We start from the raw sequence: 24,119 nt of genomic DNA, 5'->3' as shown, positions 1-24,119 counted from the left end.
AGCTATTTGACCACATTGTGCAGTGTATTGCTGACTTCCTGGAATACATGGGCCTTAAAGGAGCCCAGCTACCCCTGGGTTTCACATTCTCCTTTCCCTGCAGACAGACAGGCATTGACAAGGTAAGAGTCCATCCAGGCTGGTGGGCATCTCTCCTCCAGGGGACCTCAAGGTCATTGTCTATGTTATCTCCAAGTCAGTATTCATTTTTTTTTCTGCTGTTGTTGTTGTTGTTGTTGAGTACCCTCAAGTTAGAGCCATCCCATAGCTGACCTGCCAGTGGATGGATCTTCAGAGATAGTAAATCACACAGGAGGAGATTATACATCCTTCTTCTGTGGAGCAGCTGGTGGATTCGAACAATATGACTTCAGGATTGTAGTGCAACTTCTTACCACTAGGCCACCAGAGCTCTAGGAGTCAAGGTTCAAGGAAGTTGGGAAAATAGAATAGAGAATGGTTTGTTTTTTTAAAATAATATACTACACTTTCTTTTTCATGATAATTTTCTAGAGTAAAACTCCCAGAAGAGTTTAGAGTCATATACAAGAGAGACATGCGTCCTTTTATAAGGTTGATCATGCATTTTGTGGAGAGATAGAGATAAAGAATTATCTCTACTGTTGGGCATCGATGTTGCCTATCCATTCCTTGACAGTGGCCGCAAATGGGGTTGTAAGATTTTTATTGTCTGCTGAAAGCGAGCTTATCATTTCCTCACAGGATTTAGAATCCCAGGAGGAATTTGCCATGTAGGCATGTATTCAGTTGTCACTGAAGAACAGCGTGGGTAATAACTTAGATAACAATAATTCAACAAGATATTGTAAACAAAAATATCATTAAAGTGTTTCAAAGTCTTTCTTGGAATTCTTGGATAATAAAAACATATCATTTTATCCAGGGACTAATTTATATTTAATGAGTGAAGAGGTTTGGGTTTTATTTTTTATTTTTAAATTAACAAACTTGAACTCTAGTAGGCCAGCTTATGTAGTTTACTTTCTTTTCTTCAGTAATCTGTTTTGACCAAGGAGAAGAGTTTAAAAAGTGAAAAATAAGATACTGAGATATTCTCTTAGATTACCCCAGATTTCCAGTCTCTCACAGGGGACTCTACAGAAAATGAATTGCAGGTGATTTGGGTGAGGGCCGGGCCAGGCCATCTGTGCAGTAGTCTGAGGGAGAAGGAGTGCAATGTTTGTGACAAAGTATGAGAAACATTTTGTGATGTTTGATATGTATGGTATCAATGTATGATATCATATGTATGGTAACATTTATTACTCTCTTACAGAGTGATTTTTTTTGTGTTTGCTCACATTTCCTTTAGGCTATACAAGAAATCCATATTGTTGGAATTATAGAATGTGTCTAATTCTATTTTAATTGTGGAACAATGCTTTGATGAACATTTTGTAGCTTTCTTTTTACTCATTTAATTCTGTCCTGAGCTAAATGAGAAGTGGGATGGATCACCAGGAATGCATTCTATGCAGTCATGACCAGAGAGCGTGGTGTGACCTTTGATAAATATGAATTGCTGTAATTAATCCACTCAGCTGTACACATTATCTGAACATCATGCTCTGTGAAGCCCTCACGTTCAGTCTTGGGCAACAACGATGGACTCACTGTCAGAAGCACGTGAAACGATAATGCCTTGTGCAATTGTCTCAGAAAATTATTGCTCAGATGACATTTCCCCACCCTTTTTTTCAGGGAAAACTTATAGAGTGGACCAAAGGCTTCAAGGCCACTGACTGTGAAAACGAAGATGTAGTGGATATGCTCAGGGAAGCCATCAAGAGGAGAAATGTATGATGTGGGAACATAGCCCTGAATCTAGAGCTGGTGCTTCTGAGTATCACATGTCTTCCCAAGGGACAGGTTCCTTCTGACTTAATTTGATGCTATTTCCACTAGGGGCTTATAGTTTGGGGCTGAGAATTTGGTAACCTCTATTCTTCTGGGGATAAAGAAGGGGTCACTAACAGTGGGTAGGAGTTCTGGTTCTTGACCATTATGGCATGTCCCACCAGTGGAGCTCTCTGCTCCGCCATGCTGTGCTAAGTCCCTTCAGGTTGATAAGTTCCATCTTAGCCGTCTTGGCTATCACATTCTACTTTAAGGAAAGATGTTCCCTTTGCAGGAATTTGACCTGGACATAGTTGCAGTGGTGAATGACACAGTGGGGACCATGATGAACTGCAGCTATGAAGATCCTAATTGTGAGATTGGTCTAATTGCAGGTAATTGATGAGGCATATCCTACTGACCTGATTCCGTATGGTTCTTTGGAGATTTTCTTTTCACATAGTGAGGGACAGCGGACCAGCATCCCATTATAAAGAGGCTTTTTTGGTCAGTTTTGTTCAGGGTAGACAAGAAGTTAAGATAGTGGTTCCAGATCCATAATTCCTAAATCTTTACTTAATGCCTTTCTTTGTTGAAAGCTTGTGCTCAGATCATCTTTTCTTTTGAGAAGGAAAATAATATAAAAGAAGGAGATTTTCAAATTAGGACCTTGGGGCAGGTTGACTGGGAAGAAGGAAGCCATAGTTAACATTTGATTAGTAGAAGACAACAACTTGTATCATGTTTGCCTGAGGTTGAATGAGCTAGATTTTCATTTTTGGCTCCCATATGGGCCTCTTCTGTTCCACTGAATTCTTCTGGCTCTTAGGGCTCAAAGAAGGGGAAGAGCTGGAAATAAATTCAAGAGAGGGAAGAGAAATAGTCTGACATGATAGAAAGGTTTTAAGGGTCTTTGGGGGGAAGTTGGCAATGATTAAGGCCAAAAGTTAATTCTAGGTGAATGCTTCTCTTTAAAAGGTGGAGTAGGTGAGCTCTGGTGGCCTAGTGGCAGGAAGCTGCACTGCAATCCCAGAGGTGCGTGGTTCAAATCCACCAGATGCTCTGCTGAAGAAGGAGGAACAATGGCCTCCTGTACCAGTCAGATCCAATTTGATGGTACACACATAAAAAAAAAAAAGGTGGAGTAGCAGTGCAATTTGACCAAGTGGAGATGGAGGCAAAGTGCATCCCAGGTGATGGAATATGTTATGGAATGACAGAAACCTGTCCCAATTGGTTATCTGTGCTTTCTAGCAATGAGTAGTGGGTGGAACAAGGGGATGAGATTTACTGAGATGACTCCAATGTCATCTCACTAGAATCCTATTTTGCAAGTCTGATCTTTTTCCCCCATTCTTTATTTTTTTAAAATTATTTGATGGAAGTTTCACAAAGCAAAAGAATGTTTTACTCAATCATTCGTACACATTTTGTACCTTTATGGGATTGACTTATTTCACATAGCCTGATATCCTCCAGATGAATTTATGTGATGCAGTGTTTTGTGGATTCTTCGTTGTCTTTTAGTGCTGCATAGTACTCGATAGCATGGGTATACTGTAGTTTAATTTAAAATTGCCTTGACTTCCTCTCCTTTTAGAAGTTCCTCAACTACATGTCTTATTACTCTTTTTTTTTCTAATTTTTTTGTGTGTGCCATCAAATCGGATCTGACCAGAACAGGAGGAGATTTCCTCTCCTACAGCAGAGCATCTGGTGGATTTGAACCGCCTGCCTCTAGGATTGTAGTGCAGCTTCTTGCCACTAGGCCACCAGAGTCTTAGTCCTTCTTTCTGCATTTAATTATCTTCCTTTTCAGATCTGGTTCCCTGCTGTTAGTCTCATAAGTTTATTTTACTTTGTGCATTTGTTTATGATATTCTTGGTGTTTTTATTTCGTGACTTTTCCTCTTGTGGGATTTGGTTAGCATCTTTTTTTAAATTTTTTTATTATTTTTATTATTATTTTTGTGTGTCTGTGTACTGTCAAATCAGATCTGACTGGTACAGGAGGAGATTGTCCCTCCTTTCCCGGCAGAGCATCTGGTGGATTCGAACCATGTGCTCTGGGATTACAGTGCAGCTTCTTGCCACTAGGCCACCAGAGCTCCCCTTGGTTAGCATCTTAAATGCATATTTTTTTCCATAATATTTTTAAAATTTTCTTCTAGCAAATTTCCTTCAATTTCCTCTGTGCTTTTTTTAAAAAAAAAGAAAAATCCTCTTCTTTTCCTCATCACAGAGAAGTTATTTCTCTTAATGTTACTTCACCTAATTCTTATGCTTTCTTTCCTTCCTGCACCAATTTGTTTTTCTAATAGATTAGTGTTGAAAGTTGTTTTTTAATTAAATTAAAATTTGTTGAAACTTGTCTAACTAATTGCATTCTATTTCTCCCATTTTTCTTTTCCCCTTCCAATGTGTTGTTTATTCCTGAATGTCAATTTTAATATTTTTGGATTTTAATTTGTTAGTTTTTAATGTCTTCTAATTTTCCATTTATTTTATCTTTTGGTCTTGCATAAGTTCTTGAATTGTTCTATGTTTTCTGTGCTTTTCTCAATTTGTACAAGATATTTACTCCTTTCTTAAAATTCCTGAAGAGTAAATTCCAGTAGCTTTTCTTGTTCTGAAATATTTCTCTGGTTCTGTATTTTGGTCACAGTTTTGTTCCAATTTGTCCTGTTATAATTATTTTTAAAATAAACTGATATAACGTTATCTGTGGCCTCAGACATTGTGGTGTTACTGTCGTTATTCCTTTTGATATATCTCATTGAGTCATGCAATTATGTTCTGCTGCTTGTGAATTTGATAATTCCTAGTGTTTCACTTTCTGTCTCGGGGGACCTAGTGGAGGATGTGCAGTTTATTGTTTGATGCTTGAGTAAGGCAGTTGAGGGGAGACTGGACCAAGGTTGGCTGCAGTCTTTTAGTCGGTAAGGTACTGCTGTTTGTTTCTCTTACGCGAAGCTGCAGGAGGTATATGTATGGCTGAATATTGTTGCTGTTTCCAAATGGGACAAAGAAAAGGGGAAACTAAAGAAAATAGCAAAAGACAACTAAAAAAACATTGAATTGTAAAAGAAAAACCAAAACTGGCAGAATAAGAAAAGGAATGAGTATGAGACTACATGAGCTCTAGTGGCCTCTAGTGGTAAGTAGCTGCACTGTCAACACAAAGGCATCCGGTTCAAATCCCCCAGCAGCTCTGTGGGACAGAGGGGCAGTCTCTTCTCATTTGATTTACAGCCTAAAAAAAACCCACAAGAAGGTCAGCTATGAGTCAATTTCGACTCAATTACAGACAACAATAACATCATCAAAATAGAGCGGCCAAAAAGAGGATAAACACTAGCAAAGGAAAGAAAAAAAGCTAGAGAGGAGAAAGCGGAAGAAATGAGAAAAAGCAAACCATAAAGGGGGTTGGGAGCCAAAACCACAAGAGCAAAATAAATAAAAGCAAACAAAAGTCCAAAAAGCAACGGGAAATTAAAAACGAGAGAGGAAAAAAAAAGAAGGACCTTGGAGGAAGGTGGGCAGGGCATCTGATTGGAGGTCTTCCCGGCTGTTGTGATGGCAGCAAGGTGTAGGGTCTGGAATAGTTTGTCCATTTAGCAGAACTTTGAGGTTAGGACACCCAGTCAGGTCAGGGTTTGTGCTCATGTGAGAGGTGGCTGAGGCCCAGGCCAAACACGGCAGCTCTTCGGGTCTGGAGGTGTTGAGGATTGGGGGACCCAGCCAAGGACAGAGTTGCAGGCCTTACAGGTGGTGGTCTGCCTGGCTAGGGGTGTTTGCCCGTCCAGGGCATGGATGCAGGCAGGTACCTAGAGAGAGATGGCTAACATGGAGAGGCAATCACACTCAGTGTGAGATGCCCAAGGATGGTGTACTCTGTGAAGAAGTATGAACTGCCCCAGCGGTAACTGTGGTGTGTGGTGAGTGAGGTATCCCCAGTTATGCCCAATAAGGGGTCAAGATCTAACCCGAGATGGCGCTCCCACCAATCTAGGGTTGACTGAAGGAGTGACTTCTGAATGTAGTCCTTGTACACACTCCTGGCACCAGATTCAAAATGGCCAGAGCCTCACTTCAGGGAGAGGTGGGAAAGGCTGAGAGAGGACGGTGTGGGTGAGGAAGGAAGTCACTTTCTTGATCCTGGGAGGGTATGGGGAACAACGGAGAAGATTTTTTAGCCTTTTTGTGCCATCAGCCAGCTGTTGGTATGGATGCTGTATAGTCTTGAGTTTCTGAGTTGACCAGATAGCTATTCAAAATGGCTTCACCATGTGAGTTATAATGTTCCATCAATGTCCTTAGTTTGTCCTCATTTGATTTTGATGTTTTTTCCCTTCAGTCAGTGTTTGAACTACTTTACCTTTTCTTTTAAACTCAAGGTTCCAGAATAATCTTCATTATCTATTATGTTTGTTTTTCTCGTGTTTCTGTGAGAGTCTAGACTCCTTCTGGCCTAGTCTTACCTGGAAGGTCACCCCATCTCACTATAATTCTTATTGCAGATTACTTATTCTAAATTTGAGTCTGCTCATCTGTGGGAGGAACTGGTCTAGATTTAGAAAGTTAAAGAAGTGATTCCTGTTTGAATAGAATAGTTGCCTAGATGGTTGTGTTGACAATGTTTCTGAGGTCTAAGCAAAAAAGAGTGGCTCACACATGTCAGGTATTTGCTGAACCTAGACAACATGACTTCTCGTTGTTCCTTCTTTTCAGATTGCTAACTCATTGATTATTTGCAAGTCTACTTTGTGTCTATAACATAACAATAATAATAATAATAGCATCAAGTACAATTTATTTGCTATGTAAAGGAACCTTATAAATATTGTGTCATTTTCCCTCCTCGTAATAAATCTGTAAGGAATGGAATCTGTAATTGATTCAGTTTTACAGATGAAAAAAAAATATGAGCTTCTGAAGGGTGAGGGTACTTTCCTAAGATCACCTCGGCTGAAATTCACACTCAATTGTATCTGACTATTAACCTAAATTCTTAGACATCACACACAATTGCCTTTCTCAGACCAGGTGATATTTTTCAACAACTAAATTCCTTTATGTTCCCTTCTAGGAACAGGCAGCAACGTGTGCTACATGGAGGAGATGAAGAACATTGAGCTGGTGGAAGAGAATGACGGGAAGATGTGCATAAACACGGAGTGGGGGGGATTCGGAGATAATGGCTGCATAGATGATATCCGGACCCAATATGACAAGGAGGTCGATGAAGGGTCCCTGAACCCTGGAAAACAAAGGTGAAAAGAAAATAGGTGTGCACGAATGTAGGTTGTGCAGGACACAACTTGACCAGAGCCATTTTCATTTGATAGCGAGCTTTGGTGGCCTAGAGGTGAGAAGCTGCACTGTAATCCCCAAGGCATGCAGTTCTAATCTACCAGCTGCTCTGCAGGAGAAGGGTAGGAAATCTCCTACCATGTAATTGTCTGCCTCTAAAAAGCTGCTGGAGAGTCAGCCATGAATTGATTCCAACCCGACGGAACACAACAACTACAACAACATAGCTTTGATACTTATTATTATTCTCCATCAAACAAAAATTATATAATTTGATAGCATATTAATGAAAAAGCAACATATTATGACAATTTTCCAAAAGGTAGAAGGAGTATCTCCCTTTTTCTAATCTAAGCAAGTTACTGTGTAATCTAATGAGGTGAGGCCAGCAGGAACGTCCAGTTGCTATGAACTGGCTTTCATAGCGCAGAGGCAACTTCCTGCCACTAGGCCACCTGAACGCCCCCATTCTGAGCTTTTAAGAGTATAATCCAGAAGTCTTTCAAGTTGACATTGAGGAGAGCACATTTTGCTCAGCTCTGCACACTAATGATCACTGTTACTACTAACAATGTCGTCATTGTCGCACATACCTGTGCAAAGAGGTCTCAGTATCAAAGTCCCTGTGCCCCTTGCTTCTTGCCTTCATGGACTTCACTACCTGAAGAAATCCAGATAGAAAGGGAAAAGGGACTTAGCATTCCTTTAGCCCGCTAGTGCATGCAGACAGTTAAAATTATCTCATGGAGCACCACTACTGGTGAAACAGATTTCCTCAAATACAGAGCCAGGGAGAATCAGGTCTGGGACCAGAAGAGAAACTATTGTTGGTTTCATGTCTTCTGTGTGCCAGATACTTTGCTCTTAAAGGTCTTGCATGGTCAGTGTTTTGTGTATTTTACTGATGATAGTTTATAGCACAGGCTCCAAGCCATCCAGTTAATCTGTGCAGTGCTGGGGCCTGGCTCCAGGTGGCAACCTCTGTGAGGTCTGGCTCCAGAGTGTGGTCTTCCTCACCACATCATGCTGTCTTCTGCATATGTTCTTCTCCAGGTCTGGTCTGATGCTTGAGGCAGCCTCCTTAGGCCTACCTGAACCAGTCAGCTGCCTTCCACATTCTGCCAGTCCTTTCTCCAGCTCTCTTTTTCCTGCTTTCAGTAACCTATTCCTTTCCCCAAACAGGTATGAGAAAATGACAAGTGGGATGTACCTGGGGGAGATAGTACGACAGATCCTGATCGACCTGACCAAGCAGGGTCTTCTCTTCCGAGGGCAGATTTCGGAGCGTCTCCGGACAAGGGGCATCTTCGAAACCAAATACCTGTCCCAGATTGAAAGGTGATGTTTGATCAAGTTCACTTTTTCCTTGGGAGAAGCTCTGGTTGGGATAAGCTGCTCTGTCAAGAAGGTTTAAGATTCAGAAATTAAAATGGAACAGCCCTAGGAGCTGCAGGTTGTGTCCTGGGCTGTTTTCTGTATCTGGTCTCTCTCTGTTTCTGCAGTGCAGGATCACCAGGGCACACACAGGAAGGGGACTACACACTGCCTGGGGCCTCAGAGCACCCAGCAGGATGACTCAGTCCTCACTGAGTACCTCCATCTACAGTGAGTTAGCTTAGGACCGCCATCCTCTTTTGTTTCAAATAAATGATTGATTGCATGTCTGTAATAGGAAATAATTTTTTTGGGGAGGGTGAATCACCCATTTGCCTAATACCAACTCTTGTTATTTTTGTGTATTCTCTTTCAGTCTATCAATGTATGTTGTTGTGTACTGTCGAGTCAGAAGCGACCTATGGCTGACCTTTCAGTGGGTTTTCAAGGCAATTAATTGCACGGGAGGAGATTGTCCGTCATTCTCCTGTGGAGAAGCTGGTGAATTAGAACCGTGTGCCTTCGGGATTGTAGTGCATCTTCTTGCCACTAGGCCCCAGAGCATGCAGATATTTTTTTTCTTTGGGGTTTTTTGTTGAAGAAGCTATTATATATCCTACACAGTTTCTATATTCTGAATTTTGCTAGTTGGATCATTTGCCATTTTCCTGTGTCCTTTGTATTTTCTGTAAACAAAATAGAGACCAAGATACTTGAGTAAAGTTGGTTGACAGTGGAACAGCAGTACCTCATAGGTGACACTGGGTGTGTCTGCGTGCCTGATTCTCTCCCTCTCTCTCTCATGACACTGGCAGTCATTGATGCTCACTGTCCAAGTCTATTAGGCATTGCATTACTCTTCATTGAGTGATCATTGATTAAGTCATTCACGCACATTGCTCAGATTGCTGTTGTTGTGTATTGGTATAAACTCATAGCTGACTCTCCAGTGGGTTTTTAGAAGCAGTAAATCACGTGGGAGGAGAATGCCCATCTTTTTCCCACAGAGCACTTACCTTTGGGATCGCAACACCTTTCCTTACCACCCAGTCACCAGAGCTCCCTCACTAGGAATTGCACAATGGTGATGACCTAATTCTATTATTCTTTTGGTACTTACTAGCTGAAATACTTCTGGAAAGAGAAATTTCCCATATCAAATGTTTAATTACTATTTTAAGTGGCTGAAAAAAATATTATCTTGCTATGCTATAATTTACTAAATTTTTCCTTTAGTGTAAGAAGTGTAGCTTATAATTTATAGATTCTTAGTAGCACCATGATTATTATTTATGTACATATAGTCATTTGCATCTTGTTATTTTCTTAAGGGAAGCAGAATTTTATTAAAAGACATAGATTCCCTTATGAACACACTATTTTGTAAAAGTTAGTTCCAGTTCAGCAGTCACATGCAGTTTAAAAAAGTGGTTGCAGCCAGTAGGAAAAGCACTGAGGTGGGAAATTTCACTTCATTCTTTCCATTAATTCATTGCTTTTGCTATGAGCACTGGATGCTATCAGAGACTTGGTTTAGAATTTTTCTCACTTTACATCTATTAATGGAATTCTCTGAGTCTTTATAGGCAGATACTAGCAAGTAAAAAATCGCTTTGTGGAAGGAAAAACAAAATCACATCCTGAGCTAAGCAGTGCACTTACTGATGGGGGTCCAGTGAGACCTTCTCACTCTCTAAGGAGAGGGTGACAGGATTGATAACAGCAGAAGTGACTTTGTGTTTTGGAAATAGTGATTTCAGCTTTTGGTTTCCTTTTTCTGTTTGCTCCATCAGATCCCAAAACAAAAGTTTTATCCTCTTGGAGTTTCTTGTTTGTTTGTTTTTGCTTGGGAAACACTTTGGTCCCTTGTCTCCCACAGGGAAACAGATTGGCTTATCCTCACCTTCCCTTCCTTTGTCCTGAACACAAACACTTTTGTCCCTGGACCCAGTTTAAGGGGGACAGTTTCCATCTACGTCCTTGAATATTTTCTTCTGGTACACAAGAAATAATCCATTTTGCATATTTTGGCTTCTATAGTTAAAAAAATGAATCCTATAGAATGAAAAGGAATTAATTTGTGCCTGGTGGACATTGTTAGGTGCGATGGTGACACAGTCCATTTCAGAGTTTGTTGTCACTTAAGGGCTGTGATTCTTAGGGCAAGAGTCGTGGGCTTAAGTTCCTCTCTGCCTCTGACCTGAGACAGACAGGTCTCTTCACCAGTCTGGACCCCACTCTCCTGGGTGTGACAAACAATTGCTCTGCTGTTTTACCTCGAGGATTGCTCTAAGAATGGAGCAAGGTGATGCACATGTAAGAACTTGCTGAGCTGGGAAGGTCTAGACTCTGGATGGAATTGCATGTTTCTTTTTATACACACACAGAAAAATACACCTTATTTTCTTTCCTAACACTTTTAAGTTTGCAGAAAAATTGCACAGAAAGTCCGGAGAATTTCCATATGCCCCCACCTCCCCCTGCACACACTGCCTTCTGTTATTAGCATCTTGCTTTAGTACGGTGCATTTGTTACAGCTGTGAAACAACAGAAGTCCCTGGTTTACATCAGGGTTCTTTGTATTGGACAGTCCTGTGCATGTCATTACTGACAGATATATAGAATGGTTACAGTGCCCTCAAAATGTCCAGTGCCCCACCTATTTTTCCCTCCCCTCCAAACCTCTGGTAACCACTGATATTTTTACTGTCTCAGTGGTTTTTCCATTTTCATACTTGGAAATTTGTAGTATGTAGCTTTTGCAGACTGACTTCTTTTCCATTTATACTCTTCCATGTCTTTCCTCGCTAGAAAGTTCATTTATTTTTATTGTTGAGTGATACTCTGTTGACCTAGAGCATAGGAGTTGTGCTGCCAATTCAAAGGCACGTGGTTTGAATCCACCAGCAGCTTCATGAAAGAAAGAGGAGCAGTCCCCTCTCCTGAAAACTCCCTGGGAGGTCTCCTGGGAGTCAGTTCCAACTCAATGGCATATAATGACAGCAATACTCAATCTTATGGCTGTTCCACAGTTTAAAATTAACCTATTGAAGGGCTTTTTTTTTTAAGGGCTTTTTATTTTAATATACAGAATATATTTTGTTCCTCTGGAAATTTTCCAGCTAAAAAATGCAGGAAAAATAATAAATTATTGCCATTTAGAACCCTAGTGAAATAATAGGGAGCTTTGGTGACCTAGTGGGCAAGGAGTTGTGCGGCCAATCCAAAAGCAGGCAGTTCACCAGCTGCTCTTCAAGAGAAAGATGGGCAATGTCCTCCCATGTGGCAGAGAGCCTCTGAAAACCTACTGGAGGGTCAGCTATGAGTCAGTTCCAACTTGATGACAATGAATTGTTGTTATGAGTGAAATAATGGAAATCTGGTTAGTTCATAGGGAGGTGCCCGGCTGACCCAAACGGGTCATCTCGTGGTTCAAATCCCTGAGGCTGTTGCACCATTGCTCTCCCAGTAATACTTTTCTTTCTTAACTGTTATCAGAAACAATTATATCATGCATATAATTTTACATTGCTTACCTTGCGAGTCAGAATTCTGTTTAAGTAGTATTTTCTCACTTTGAGAGTATCAGCATCTAGATTCTACTGGCTGATTAGTCGGTAAGGAGTTGTTTTGCCAACTGGAGCATGTAGTTTGAATCCACCAGCTGCTGCATGAGAAAGATGGACAATCTCCTCCATGTGATTTAGTCTCTGAAAAAAACATGGAGGGTCAGCTATGAGTTGGTTCAGACTTAATAGCAGTGAGTTTAAGGTTTTTCTTTCTTTTCTTTGAGGCTCTAAGAAAGCCTTGGTGGCACGATGCATAACATGGTAAGTTGTAAACTGAAAGGTTGAAAGTTTAAGTCAGCTGCTGCTCCACATAAAGATTTATGACCTCAGAAACCTGTTGGGGGGGGCAGCATGTGGGGGAAAGGTTGTTATGAGTCAGAAGAGACTTGATGGTAGTAGATTTTGTTACTGTCTATTAGGTCTAGAGACTCCTCTCTGGGAGTTGTGGCTTTTTGCTACTTGTAGATGTTGGTCCTGATGGGCAAGTAAAGGGAAGTTTTGGGGGTTGTGATTTTTTGAGGGGGTTATGTTTGATGTTTATTACTGCTCTTTCCCCCCGAAGAGTGGGGGTCCTTGAGCCTTTGCCTAGGGTGAAAATCTGCTCAAAGGCATTGGCTTAAAACACTACAGGGTGGCTCTTGGGCCAAATTTATTAATTTTCAAATGAATATTCCTTGAATGATACAGCAATCTTTTGTCTATTTGCAGAACTGAACAACTTGGTGTTGCTATGATGCTTCACACTGTTCCATAGTCTTGTCAAATACCACAATGGTTACCCATTATGTACAATGTTTGGATGAGCTTCCAGATTGATTGAGGCTGGGAAGGAGGAGTGGCATCCACTTCCCAAACTAGATGCCCCTGGAAACTCTACAAACTCTCTAATCTCTACAAACTCTATAAATGTACAGAAATGATGGTAGTTATAGAACAGAGTTCTGTACAGAAATTATGTTAGTTATAGAACAGAGGTTAAGTCTTTTGTGCAAAACTTACTCTCAGTATTCGACTTGGCAACACTTACCCACGGCTAAGTGAAACTGGTGCTGTTATATCTGGAGGAACACTCTTCCACTTTGCACATCACTCTTTGTCAATGTGCTGCATGAAGTAACCTGGGTTGCTGTGATGCTGAACCTTGTACCATTGGGGTATCAAATACCAGAATGGTTTCCCAGTGTGGACAGTGTGGTGAAGCTCCCAGTTATAAAACAGGTTTGGAAGCAGGAGTGGCATCCACTTTCTAAACCACATGCCTTTGGAAACTCTATGAACTTGGAGAAATGAGAATAGTTATGGGAAGGCATTAGGTCTTTTTGTTCATAGAGTTGCTATGAGTCACACTAGACTCTACAGCAATCAACAACAACAACTATTAGGGTAGTGTTGTGGTTAAGGCATTTGACTGCTAATGAAAAGGTCAGCAGTTTGAATTTACCAGTCTCTCCACAGAAAGAAATGAGACTTTCTGTCTCCATAAACATTTACACCCTTGGGAAGCATATGAGGTAGTTCTAATCTGTCTGATAGGGTCATGGTGAGTTGAAAGTGGCACGGTGACAGTGGGGTTACCTGGGTTGGTTCTTTGTTTGTTTGTTTTGACTCAAGGTCAAGGACAGTGGTTAAATTCTTGCTTTCCACACGGGAGACTCAAGTTCAGTTCCTGGCCTGTGTATGTTAAATGCAGCCACCACTCATCTGTCATTGGAGACGTGGATGTTGCTATGATATTAAACAGATGTCTGGACTGAGAAGAAAGGCCTCTTGATGAACTTTCCTACACCAGCCAGTGAAAAGCCTGTGAATCTCAATCATAACTGATCCTGGGGACATGCGGGTGCATCCTTCTGTCACGCATGGTGTCACCTCCTCAACAGCAGTTAGCAGCAGTCGGCTCTAGACCAGGCTGTTCTCCCATGGTGGGGTCACATCCCTGCAGGTGCTTCTGGTCAAGACAGGCTCTCACTAGATCCTAAGGGATGATTGTGTGGATTTATGTGGCCACTTGCTCTTTGAATATGACTAGGCCAATGCTGGCGGCTACTAACAATACTTTCTTTTTTCTTTATTTTATATTGGTTTGCTTACAAAGTGTGTATAGATTGTATTTTACACTATTCTTCATTCATAATGTGTTTCATACAATCATTCCCATGCATTATGTTTTATAAAATTAATCACCACTGGACCTTGCCCATCATCACCTTGTCTTTTCAGGCCCCCCTGAGTGTTTCCCATTTCCTTCACCCTTCCTTCTACCCACCAAACTGTGCAACCCTGCAGTTTCACCCTTACCCATCCTCAGCCCTCCGTTCCCACTCCTTACCTCTTTGGGTACTCATACTTTATCTTCGAAACACACATAGTCTAGTTGAGAAGAGAAAGCAGAGGGTTGGTTATATATAAGGAAAAAGAGCCTTCAGTGGAATGCAGCTGGAGTGCCAGGAACTCAGGTAAGGCTAGATGTGGTGTGACTGTGTTCCAGTCCTGCTCTGCTTCTGTTTGGAGACAAGTTTCAAGCCTTGTGAACCTCAGCTTCTGCTTTGGGAAAATGAGTACCTAGTTTATTGTTTCTTGACTCAAGTGATGATTCACAGTAGAATGAGAGATGTTGTTGTTATGTACTGTTGAGTCAGGACTGACTCATGGCTGACCTTCCAGAGAAAGTAAATCACACAAGAGGCGATTGCCCATCTTTCTGTCATGTAGCAGCTAGTGGACTTGAATACCTGCCTCTGGGTTGGCAGATTAACTCCTTGCTCATCAGACAACTCATCCCGTACATGAGACACTCACACTTTATTTTTTCAGGTTGATAACAACTTGCTGGGGGTGGTAGACCTTCCCTAGTCTCAGCTTCTGAGTCATCCGCTCCACCTTGGCCATCTCGTCCTCCCTTTTGCTAGGGCATTTGGGGTTAAGGAGGCCAGGCATCTCATTGACCAGGCTCCAAGGGCCTGGGAGACAGGTCATGACATTGTATTCTGTCCCCCATAGTGACCGGCTGGCCCTCCTGCAGGTCCGGGGCATCCTGCAGCAACTCGGCCTGGACAGCACATGCGAGGACAGCATCGTGGTGAAGGAAGTGTGTGGGGCTGTGTCCCGAAGGGCAGCCCAGCTCTGTGGCGCTGGCTTGGCTGCCATTGTGGAGAAGAGGAGAAAAGACCAGGGGCTTGAGCATCTGAAGATCACTGTGGGTGTGGACGGCACCTTGTACAAGCTGCACCCCCAGTGAGTGCCCGGGGAGAGGTGGGAGGGGACTTGGGGGAGGGGATTGTATAACAATGAAAGAATTTTTTTTCCAAGAGAAAAGTGAACTAGGGGGCAGGGAGAGGTGAGCAGGGAGGAAAATGTGCAACAATGAATGAATGGAAATCCATGTTCTCTATAAACTTTCATTAAAATATCAATTTTTTAAAAAGTTCATTAGGCAATCAATGTAAGGAACTCAATCATGGATGTCATGAGTCATCTCAACCAATTGGTTTCATGATGTGTTTCATGATATAGTGCTTCTGTTCTACCTCCAAGTTTGTTGTGTAATCCCTGGGGCATTAAAATCTTGCAAGTGGCCATCCAAGACACAATTGATCTCTTTATTTCTGGGACAACAGAGGAAGGCGAGTCAGAAATAGGAGGACATGGAATGTGTGGCTAACCCTTTGCTAAGAGACCAGAACCACATGGTGCCATACTACCATTAATTACTGAGCATTTTGACCACAGATTCCATAGAAGAATCTTGATCAAAAGGGGGAAATGTAGACTAGAATTTCAATTTCTAATGGACCTCAGACTTCCTGGAGCCATAAAGGTTAGATGAATCCCTGAAATGATTGCCCTAGATAATCTGTAAAATGTAAACAACAAATATCCCAAGAAGTCCTCTTCAAACCCAATAATGGCTTAGCCCAACTAGTGAAAAAAAATCTGACTTGAGTATTATGACCTGTTAAGGACTATCTATATGGTATCAAATTGACAACAGCAACTTGGTAGATTAGTTAGGAATCACTGAAGTCAGTAAGTTGATCTTAATGAGAGGGAGAGAGAAAGAACTCAGAAAACAAGAATGAGAATCTGTGAACAACCAGAATAATATAATCAGTGTAACTAAATGTACATGTAGAAATTATTGAATTAGTGATGGTTTTGGTATTCTCAGTAACAACAAAATAAATACAAAATGTTAAGGAAGTATATTGTTAGGTGCTGTTGAATATGACTCATAGTGACCCTATGAACAACAGATCTTAACCTGTCCTATCCTATGCTGTTCTCAAAGTCTCTGACACACTGGGGCCCATTGCTGTAGTCACTGTGTCAATCTACCTGGTTGAGAGTCTTCCTCTCCTTTGCCATCCTTCCACCTTTCCAAGCATGATGTCCATCTCCAAGGAATAGCCTCTCCTACTAACATGCCTGAAAGATGTAAGACCAAGCTTTGGCATCCTTGGCTCCAAGGAGCGCTCTGGCTGCACCTCCTTCTAAATCATGTCTGTTTATTCTTTTGGCAACCCATGGGATATTTAGTACTCTTCTCCAAGAGGACAACTCAAAAGCATCAATTCTTCTTCTATCATCCTTATTCTTTGTTCAGCTCTCAGATGGATAGCAAGTGATTGAAAAGATCATGGTTGAATAAGGAACACTTTAGTCTTCAAAATAAAGGACCTCAAATCACCAGAACAATCCTGAAAAATAACAAGTTTTGAAGACTCATTCTTCCTGATTTCACGACTTACTATAAAATAATTTAGAGTATGTATTGACATAAAGATAAATGTATAGATCAACTGAGTGCCTAAAAAGAAACAAACATTTATTGACAATTGACTTTTGACAAGGGCATTAAGACTATTCAATGAAGGAAAGATGGGCTCTTTTCAACAAGTGGCACAATGATAAGATAAACATATGCGAAGAAAAACATTTTAATCTCTCCTTGAAATTTTGGATGCAAGAGTAGCATCCACTTCCAAATAATATGTCTCTGGAAACAATGAACTTTGATAAATGTTGATAGTTGTAGAGGGGCTTCAGGCCTTTTGTTCATAGGGTTGCTATGAGTCATGCTTGACTCAAAGGCAATCAACAACAACACTTGAAATGATATTAAAAAGTTAACTCAAGATTGACTATAGGCCTAAATGAAAGAGATAAGAAATAGAAAACTCTTGGAAGAAAAATAGGAATAAATCTTCGTAATTATGAATTTGACAGTAGATCTTTAGATGTTGCTGTTGTTGCCAGGTGCCATCAAGTAGATTATAACTTATAGCAAAGAACAGATCTGAACCTTACCCTAGTCTGTGCTGTCCTCATGATCTTGAATATGCATGAGCCCATTCTTACAGTTACAATGTCAGTCAATCTTGTTGAAAGTCTTCTTTTTCTTTGACCTTCTACCTTTCCCAGCATGATTTTTTTCCCAAGAACTCACCCATCCTGACAACATGCCTAAATTATGTTGAGACAAAGTTCCACCATCCTTGTCTTTAAAGAGCTAAAAAGAAAAAGAACCAAGGAAGCTCTGGGGCCTAGTGGTAAGAAGCTGCACTGCAATCCTGAAGGCATGTGGGTGGAGGCCACCAGGTGTTCTAGGGAGGATGAGCAATCTCCTCCTGTGTGGTTTACTGCTTCTGAAAACCCACGAGAGGACAGCTATGGATCAGTTGCAATTCGATGGTCCACAACAACAACAAAGAAGAAAATAGATAAGTTGGATGACTTAAAATTTTATATTTTTTATTTTAAAGGATATTATTAAGAAATTGAAGAGATAGATGTCCCATAGATCAAGTAAACATATTTTCACATTCTTAATTTGATAAGGGACTTTCATTCAAAACTTTTACTTTTTATTGCTAAAATAAAATAAAGACAAGGAACTGAGTTAAAAAATGGTGAAAGGATTTGAACAGATATTTCTCCAAAGAAGGTCCATAAAAGGAAAGATACTTCATAACATTGCCCACAAGGGAAAAGTTAGTCACAAAAAAGCATCTATTATGTGATTCTATTTATATAAAATATCTCAAAATTCAAGTCAGCGCTATTGAATTAGAACCAACTCATAGCTGCCCACCATGACTCAGGAGATTTCCTGTCTTTCTCTGGTGGGTTTGAACCAACAGAGAGACGTAACTTTTGGCTTAGCACAACTGCCTGTGGACTAGGCCACTGGAGTGATCTCAAATATACAAGATATCTAGAATAGGCACGTTTATAGAGACAGTGAGATTAATGTTTGCCAAGGACTGGAGAATGTTAGATCGGAGAAGTAACTGCTGAATATTAATGGGTATGAAGTTTATTTTTGAGATGATGAAAATGTTCTGGAATGAGAGAATGGCTGTGGTTGCACCATTTTGTGAATATACTAAAAGCTACTTATTGTACTTTTAAGAAGATAAGCAAGAAATCTGGAGAACAACCACTTGGCCAACTGACTGGAAGAGATCTATATTTGTTCCCATCCCAAAGAAAAGTGACCCAACAGAGTGTGGAAACTATAGAACAATCTCATTGATTTCACATGCAAGCAAGATTCTACTGAAGATTATAAAAAAACCACTGGAACAACACATCAGCAGAGAACTGCCAGAAGTCCAGGCTGGGTTTAGAAGGGGTTGTGGTACTAGGGATATTGTAGCTGATGTTAGATGGATCTTAGCTGAAAGCAGAGAATACCAGAGGAATGTCTGTGTTTCATTGACTATGCAAAGGCGTTTGACTGTGTGGACCATAACAAACTGTGGCTGACTCTGAGAAGAATGGAATCCCAGAGCATTTGATCATTTTAATGCAAAACCTATACTTGGACCAGGAGGCAGTCGTCAGAACAGAGCAAGGGAACACTGCATGGTTCAAAATTGGGAAGGGTGTATGCCAGGGATGCATCCTCTCTCCATACCTTTTCAACCTATATGCAGAACAGATTATCCAGGAGGCTGGGCTCTATGAGGACAAATGTGGGGTCAAGATTGGTGGACGATTTATCAACAATCTGCTTTATGCAGATGACAATACCCTGCTTGCTGAAACTGAGGAGGACCTGAAGCACCTGCTGCAGAGTGTCAAGGTCTGCAGACTCCAATATGGATAGAGGCTCAATGTCAAGAAGACAAAAGATTCTCACCACTGGAACAATTGGCAGCAACAGGATGGATGGTGAAGAGATTAAGATTGTACACAGCTTTAGTCTGCTTGGCTCCACAGTCAACACTCTTGGCACCGGTAGCCAGGAAATTAAAAGGTGCATTGCCATGGGAAAGTCTGCTGTTAGGGACCTCTCCAAAGTACTGAAGAGCAATGGTGTCTCTCTGGAGACTAAGGTGCGTCTGATACAGGCCATGGTCTTCACAATCACTTGTTATGCATCAGAGAGTTGGACAATGACCAAGGAGGATAGAAGGAGAATTGATGCCTTTGAGCTGTGGTGCTGGAGAAGAGTATTGAGAATACCATGGACTGTTAGGAAAACAAACAAATTAATCCTGGAAAGGGTTAAACCGGGTGGCTCCTTGGAGGCAAGGATTCTGAGGCTCCGTCTAAACATACTTTGGACATGTTGGGAGGAGAGACCAGTCCTTGGAGAAGGACATCATCCTTGGGAGGGTGGAGGGATAACGCAGGAGGGGAAGGCCCCCTATGAGGTGGATTGATTCAGTGACTGGGATAATTGGGATGGGAGTGTCAGAGACAGTGCGATTGGCACAGGATAGAGCAGGGTTAGGGCTGTTGTACATAGGGTCACTATGAGTTGCAAGCAACTCGATGGCACATAACAACAACAACAAACAACAAGCTAAAAAAAATAAAAAAGGACTTGGCTGTGTACCAAGTCACTTTCTGTTTTCTTGCAGGCAAGTCAGGGTTAACCACTCTTCTCATGTTTCCATAAAGACTTCAAGTCTTCTCCTTTTAACCAGCAGAATGCCATGGCTGGCCAGGCCACCCACTGGGATTGTATGGTAGAGTCAAGTTCAAACCTGCCTGACAGCTGACCCTCAGAGATGACCCCTGTCTATACTGTTCATGGTAACCCAGGATCCCAGAAACCAAGGCAAACTGGGGCCTAGATACCTAGGCTCTGACCAATAATCTGGCCCTACTGGCTGATTTGATAACTCTGACTCTCAAGACACTCAGACAAGTGGACGTGATATCTTTAAAGACAATTGAGGGAGGCAGGAGATCATTGTAACTAGGGTTAGGTGCCTTTTGAGACACAGGTGTTTTAATAATTGTTAAATCTAGGTAGAGGGTGTGGAGATGGTGATTATAGCATTTGTGAATTTTAAGATTTTCAAAAGTTCATGGAAGTTTAAAAAAGAAAAGAGAGAAGAGTGGGCATTAGAAAAAGATAGGTGTGAATCAAACCTAATAAACTTACTACTTGTGCAAACTTGGATATATTTCTTAACTCTTGAGCGTCTGTTTCTTTATGTAGTGGGAATAATACCTCTCTTCAAACTTGTACTGCTTATGCTTTGATCTCTCGTGTGTGTAAAACATCTAGAACAGCTTCTGGCGTTAATAGTTTTCCAATAAAAGATAAAACAGTTGTTTGAGAGGCTGTTTAGATCTGAAGAGCAATCTAACAGGAACTAGACTGTTAGAAATAGGCTGTTTCCACATGTAAATGCTGATGCGTTTCCTTTCTCTTCTTCACAGCTTTTCTCGGATATTGCAGGACACTGTGAAAGAGCTCGCGCCTCAATGCGACGTGACGTTCATGCTGTCAGAGGATGGCAGCGGGAAGGGAGCGGCTCTCATCACCGCTGTGGCCAAGAGGTTACAGCAGCCGCGGAGGGAGAACTAGGGACAGCCCAGGGGCAGGCGTGACATACCTGGACACTGACCAGCCTTGCCTTTGGTGGATGGGTTGGGCAGGGACCGACAGGAAACCTGCTGGCACATTTCATCTCCTCAGTGATCAGGGAGAGCCCTAGGTCCCTGGACACTCTTGTTGCTGGTTCTGCAGTGGCGTTCAATTCCTATTTGGTGAATTTAGGCTGAAGATACGCCAGTTTGTGAAATCAGAGAACTTGGCTCAAGAGATCCCCTTTCAGAGGAATTTTTTTTTTTTTCGTTTCTCTTGAGGTTTGTCATTTCTCTGTGACTTTAGTGGACTTGGAAACACAAGGTTGGCCCATGTGACTCAATTGACTGATACCCTACTGAGCTGCTCAATCCATTGTTGTAGTGAATTGGACCCATTGCTGTGGATAAACTATTGAAAATGAAAGACACTCAAGTAATAAACTGGGGATCCAATCATCTAACTTGTCCTTGACTCCAAACATGAATAGAGAACAAAGACTCTGGAGTGTTCAGCTCTGGGATGCAGAAGGACCAGTTATGAAGGAGCCCTTGTATGAACCCACTCCTGCTTCAGTGAGTCAGCCCTTTAGGGTCTTCCATCAGCCAGCTGTGTGATGGCTGGGATGTCATGTAGAGCATCTGATTCTCATTTTGCACATGATTTGTGTTGCTGCTGTTGATAGTTGTTTTAAGGACTGTTAGGTATGTGAAATCTAGTAAGTAAATTTAAAAAAGTTCTAATTTCCCAACACACAGGTGTTACTGTTTCATCTGGGAGGCTCTCTTGCTAGCGTCTTGCTCAGCTGGTGGGATGGGGGACACAGAGAATGAAGGTTCTGAGAGTGTCTGTTGAAGTCAAAGTTCCCACCAACAGGAGGAAATACAGGGTTTCTTCTTAACATCTTTAATAGATTACCCTCTTTTTGGCTTGGGGAATGCTTCCAGTAACTGGGAGCTTGTGACACTGTCCTATAGCTCTTGCTTTGGAGTTGCTGGAGGTGACAGGAAGTTCTTTTGACTGACAAACTGATCCTTACCTCCCAGGAACTCACCCCTCCCACAGATCCTACGGGTATCCCACCCATTCCACCCTCTAGAACTCTCCATGGACGTCTTCCCTTCTCTTCTCATGTCCCTGGTCCTTATCGAAACATCTGTGACTCTCCACCTTGCCTCACAATTACCTGCATGAGTTTCTTCACTGGCCTAGTAGATTGGTTACTTCTGTCAGACCATCTTAGTATTTGCTCAGAGTCCAGAACTACTCATTAAATATTTATTGGATGGAGGCATGGTTAAAAAAGAAGGCACTCCAAAACATTTTTCTCAGAAAAGGTGGACACGATCCTCCTGGGAAATCAACTGAAAAGAGTAACATAGTACATCATTCAGACTCCTTTCCATTGGATTATGTACTTAAATGACATACATCAATAATTAAATTACATAATCATACAACTCCACAAAGGAGTTGGCTAATTGTTCATAGATGGGGTGTCCGGGGCTGACCGTTCCCTGTGCTGAAGGAGGATGTTCAAACAGACAGGAGGTGGCTGAGTCTATGAAATTGAGAAAGAAACCCTCTAGAACTGAGGACAGATGAGAGAACTGACAATTTCCTGAGAAATGTCTTCTTATGTATTTAATAAATAGAGTTTCTGCTTTAACTCTCATATAGAGTTATATCTTCTAATATGTTTATAAACAAATATAGTTATTGCTATAACTCTATCACCTCCTTCACTTACTAAAATTAACTCTATCTTTAGATCTCTCTAGGGAAATATATAGTTTAATTAAAATTATCTTTTTGATACTTTTTTTAAAAATTTGAGGCTTTATCTCTTTTGGCAACTGTTTTATGTTGTCAGGTTTGCCCTCAAGTCAACTGCTATTCACAGTGATCCTATAAGCAGCAGATTCAAATCTTACCCTATTTTGCACCATTGTCATGATCTTCATGCTCAAGCCCATATAGTTACTGTATCAACCTATACTGAGGAGAACTTGAAGCGCTTACTGCAGAAGGTTGAGAACTATAGCCTTGAATATGGACGGAAGCTCAACATGAAGAAAACAAAGATTCTCACCACTGGGCCAACTGGCAGCATCATGATAGGTGGTGAAGAGCTTGAGATTGTTCACAGCTTTAGTTTGCTTGGCTCCACAGTCAACACTCTTGGTACCAGCAGCCAGGAAATCAAGAGATGAATTGCATTGGGAAAGTCAGCTGTCAGGGACCTCTCCAGCGCACTGAAGAGCAACGATATCAGTCTGGAGACTAAGATACACCTGATCCAAACCATAGTCTTCGCAATTACTTGCTATGCCTCAGAGAGCTGGGCAATGACTAGGGATGACAGAAAGAGAGTTGATTGATGCCTTTGAACTGTGGTGCTGGAGAAGAGTTTTGAATATACCATGGACTGCTAGGAGAACAAACAGTTTGTCCTGGAGAGGGTGAAGCCAGAATGCTCCTTGGAGTCAAGGATTCAGAGGCTTCATCTGGCATACTTGGGGCATGTTGCAAGGAGGGACCAGTCCTTGGAGACGGACATCATGCTTAGAAGGGTGGAGGGACAGAGAAAGAGAGGGAGACCATCGATGAGATGGACTGATACAGTGACTGGAGTAATGGGGGTAGGTTTGTCAGAGACAGTAAAGTTGACCCAGCATAGAGCAGGTTTCAGGGCTGTTGTATATGGGTTTGCTATGAGTTGCAAGAGACTGGACAGCACATAACAACAACAATGTATCAACCCATCCTGTTGAGGTTTTTCATCTCCGTCTCTCTGACCCCACTACCTCTCTCAGCATAATGCCTTTTCCCAAGGACTGGCTCCTTCTGACAACATGTCCAAAGTATGTGAAACAAAGTTTCACCATCTTTGTTTCTAAGGAGAATTCTGGTTATGTTTCCTCCAAGATTGACCTGTCTGTGCTTTTAGCAGACTGTGATATAGTCATTAATCTTTGCCAATACACAATTCAAAGGCATCAATCCTTCTTCAGTCTTCCTTATTCATTGCCTAGTTTTCAGTTTCATAGGAAGAACTGAAAATATCATGCCTTCCATCAGGTACATCTTAGTCTTCAAATTAGTATTCTTGGTCTTTAGCACTTTAAAGACGTCCTTGACACATTTCCTTAAAAAAGCTGAACACAGAAATTTC

At 41.5% G+C, this 24,119-nt stretch overlaps 1 protein-coding gene across 1 annotated transcript in view; it reads left to right on the top strand.

Annotated features, from left to right (window-relative positions):
* The window catches only part of HKDC1 (hexokinase domain containing 1), a 61,954-nt gene extending 41,010 nt beyond the window's left edge, over positions 1 to 20,944 (top strand). Inside the window, exons 12-18 of the mRNA XM_006888997.1 lie at positions 3 to 122; positions 1,723 to 1,818; positions 2,153 to 2,252; positions 6,947 to 7,130; positions 8,353 to 8,508; positions 15,115 to 15,348; positions 20,797 to 20,944. Of these exons, the coding sequence (XP_006889059.1) occupies positions 3 to 122; positions 1,723 to 1,818; positions 2,153 to 2,252; positions 6,947 to 7,130; positions 8,353 to 8,508; positions 15,115 to 15,348; positions 20,797 to 20,944 (1,038 nt within the window). The remainder of the gene's footprint in view (positions 1 to 2; positions 123 to 1,722; positions 1,819 to 2,152; positions 2,253 to 6,946; positions 7,131 to 8,352; positions 8,509 to 15,114; positions 15,349 to 20,796) is intronic.
* Positions 20,945 to 24,119: the final 3,175 nt, after the last annotated feature.

This window comes from Elephantulus edwardii, unplaced genomic scaffold (assembly GCF_000299155.1).
Source record: "Elephantulus edwardii isolate Elephantulus edwardi_28Jun2011 unplaced genomic scaffold, EleEdw1.0 scaffold00074, whole genome shotgun sequence".
Taxonomy (NCBI): Eukaryota; Metazoa; Chordata; class Mammalia; order Macroscelidea; family Macroscelididae; genus Elephantulus; species Elephantulus edwardii.
Note: the sequence above shows the minus strand (reverse complement) of the source record. Positions and strands in the feature narration are given on the sequence as shown.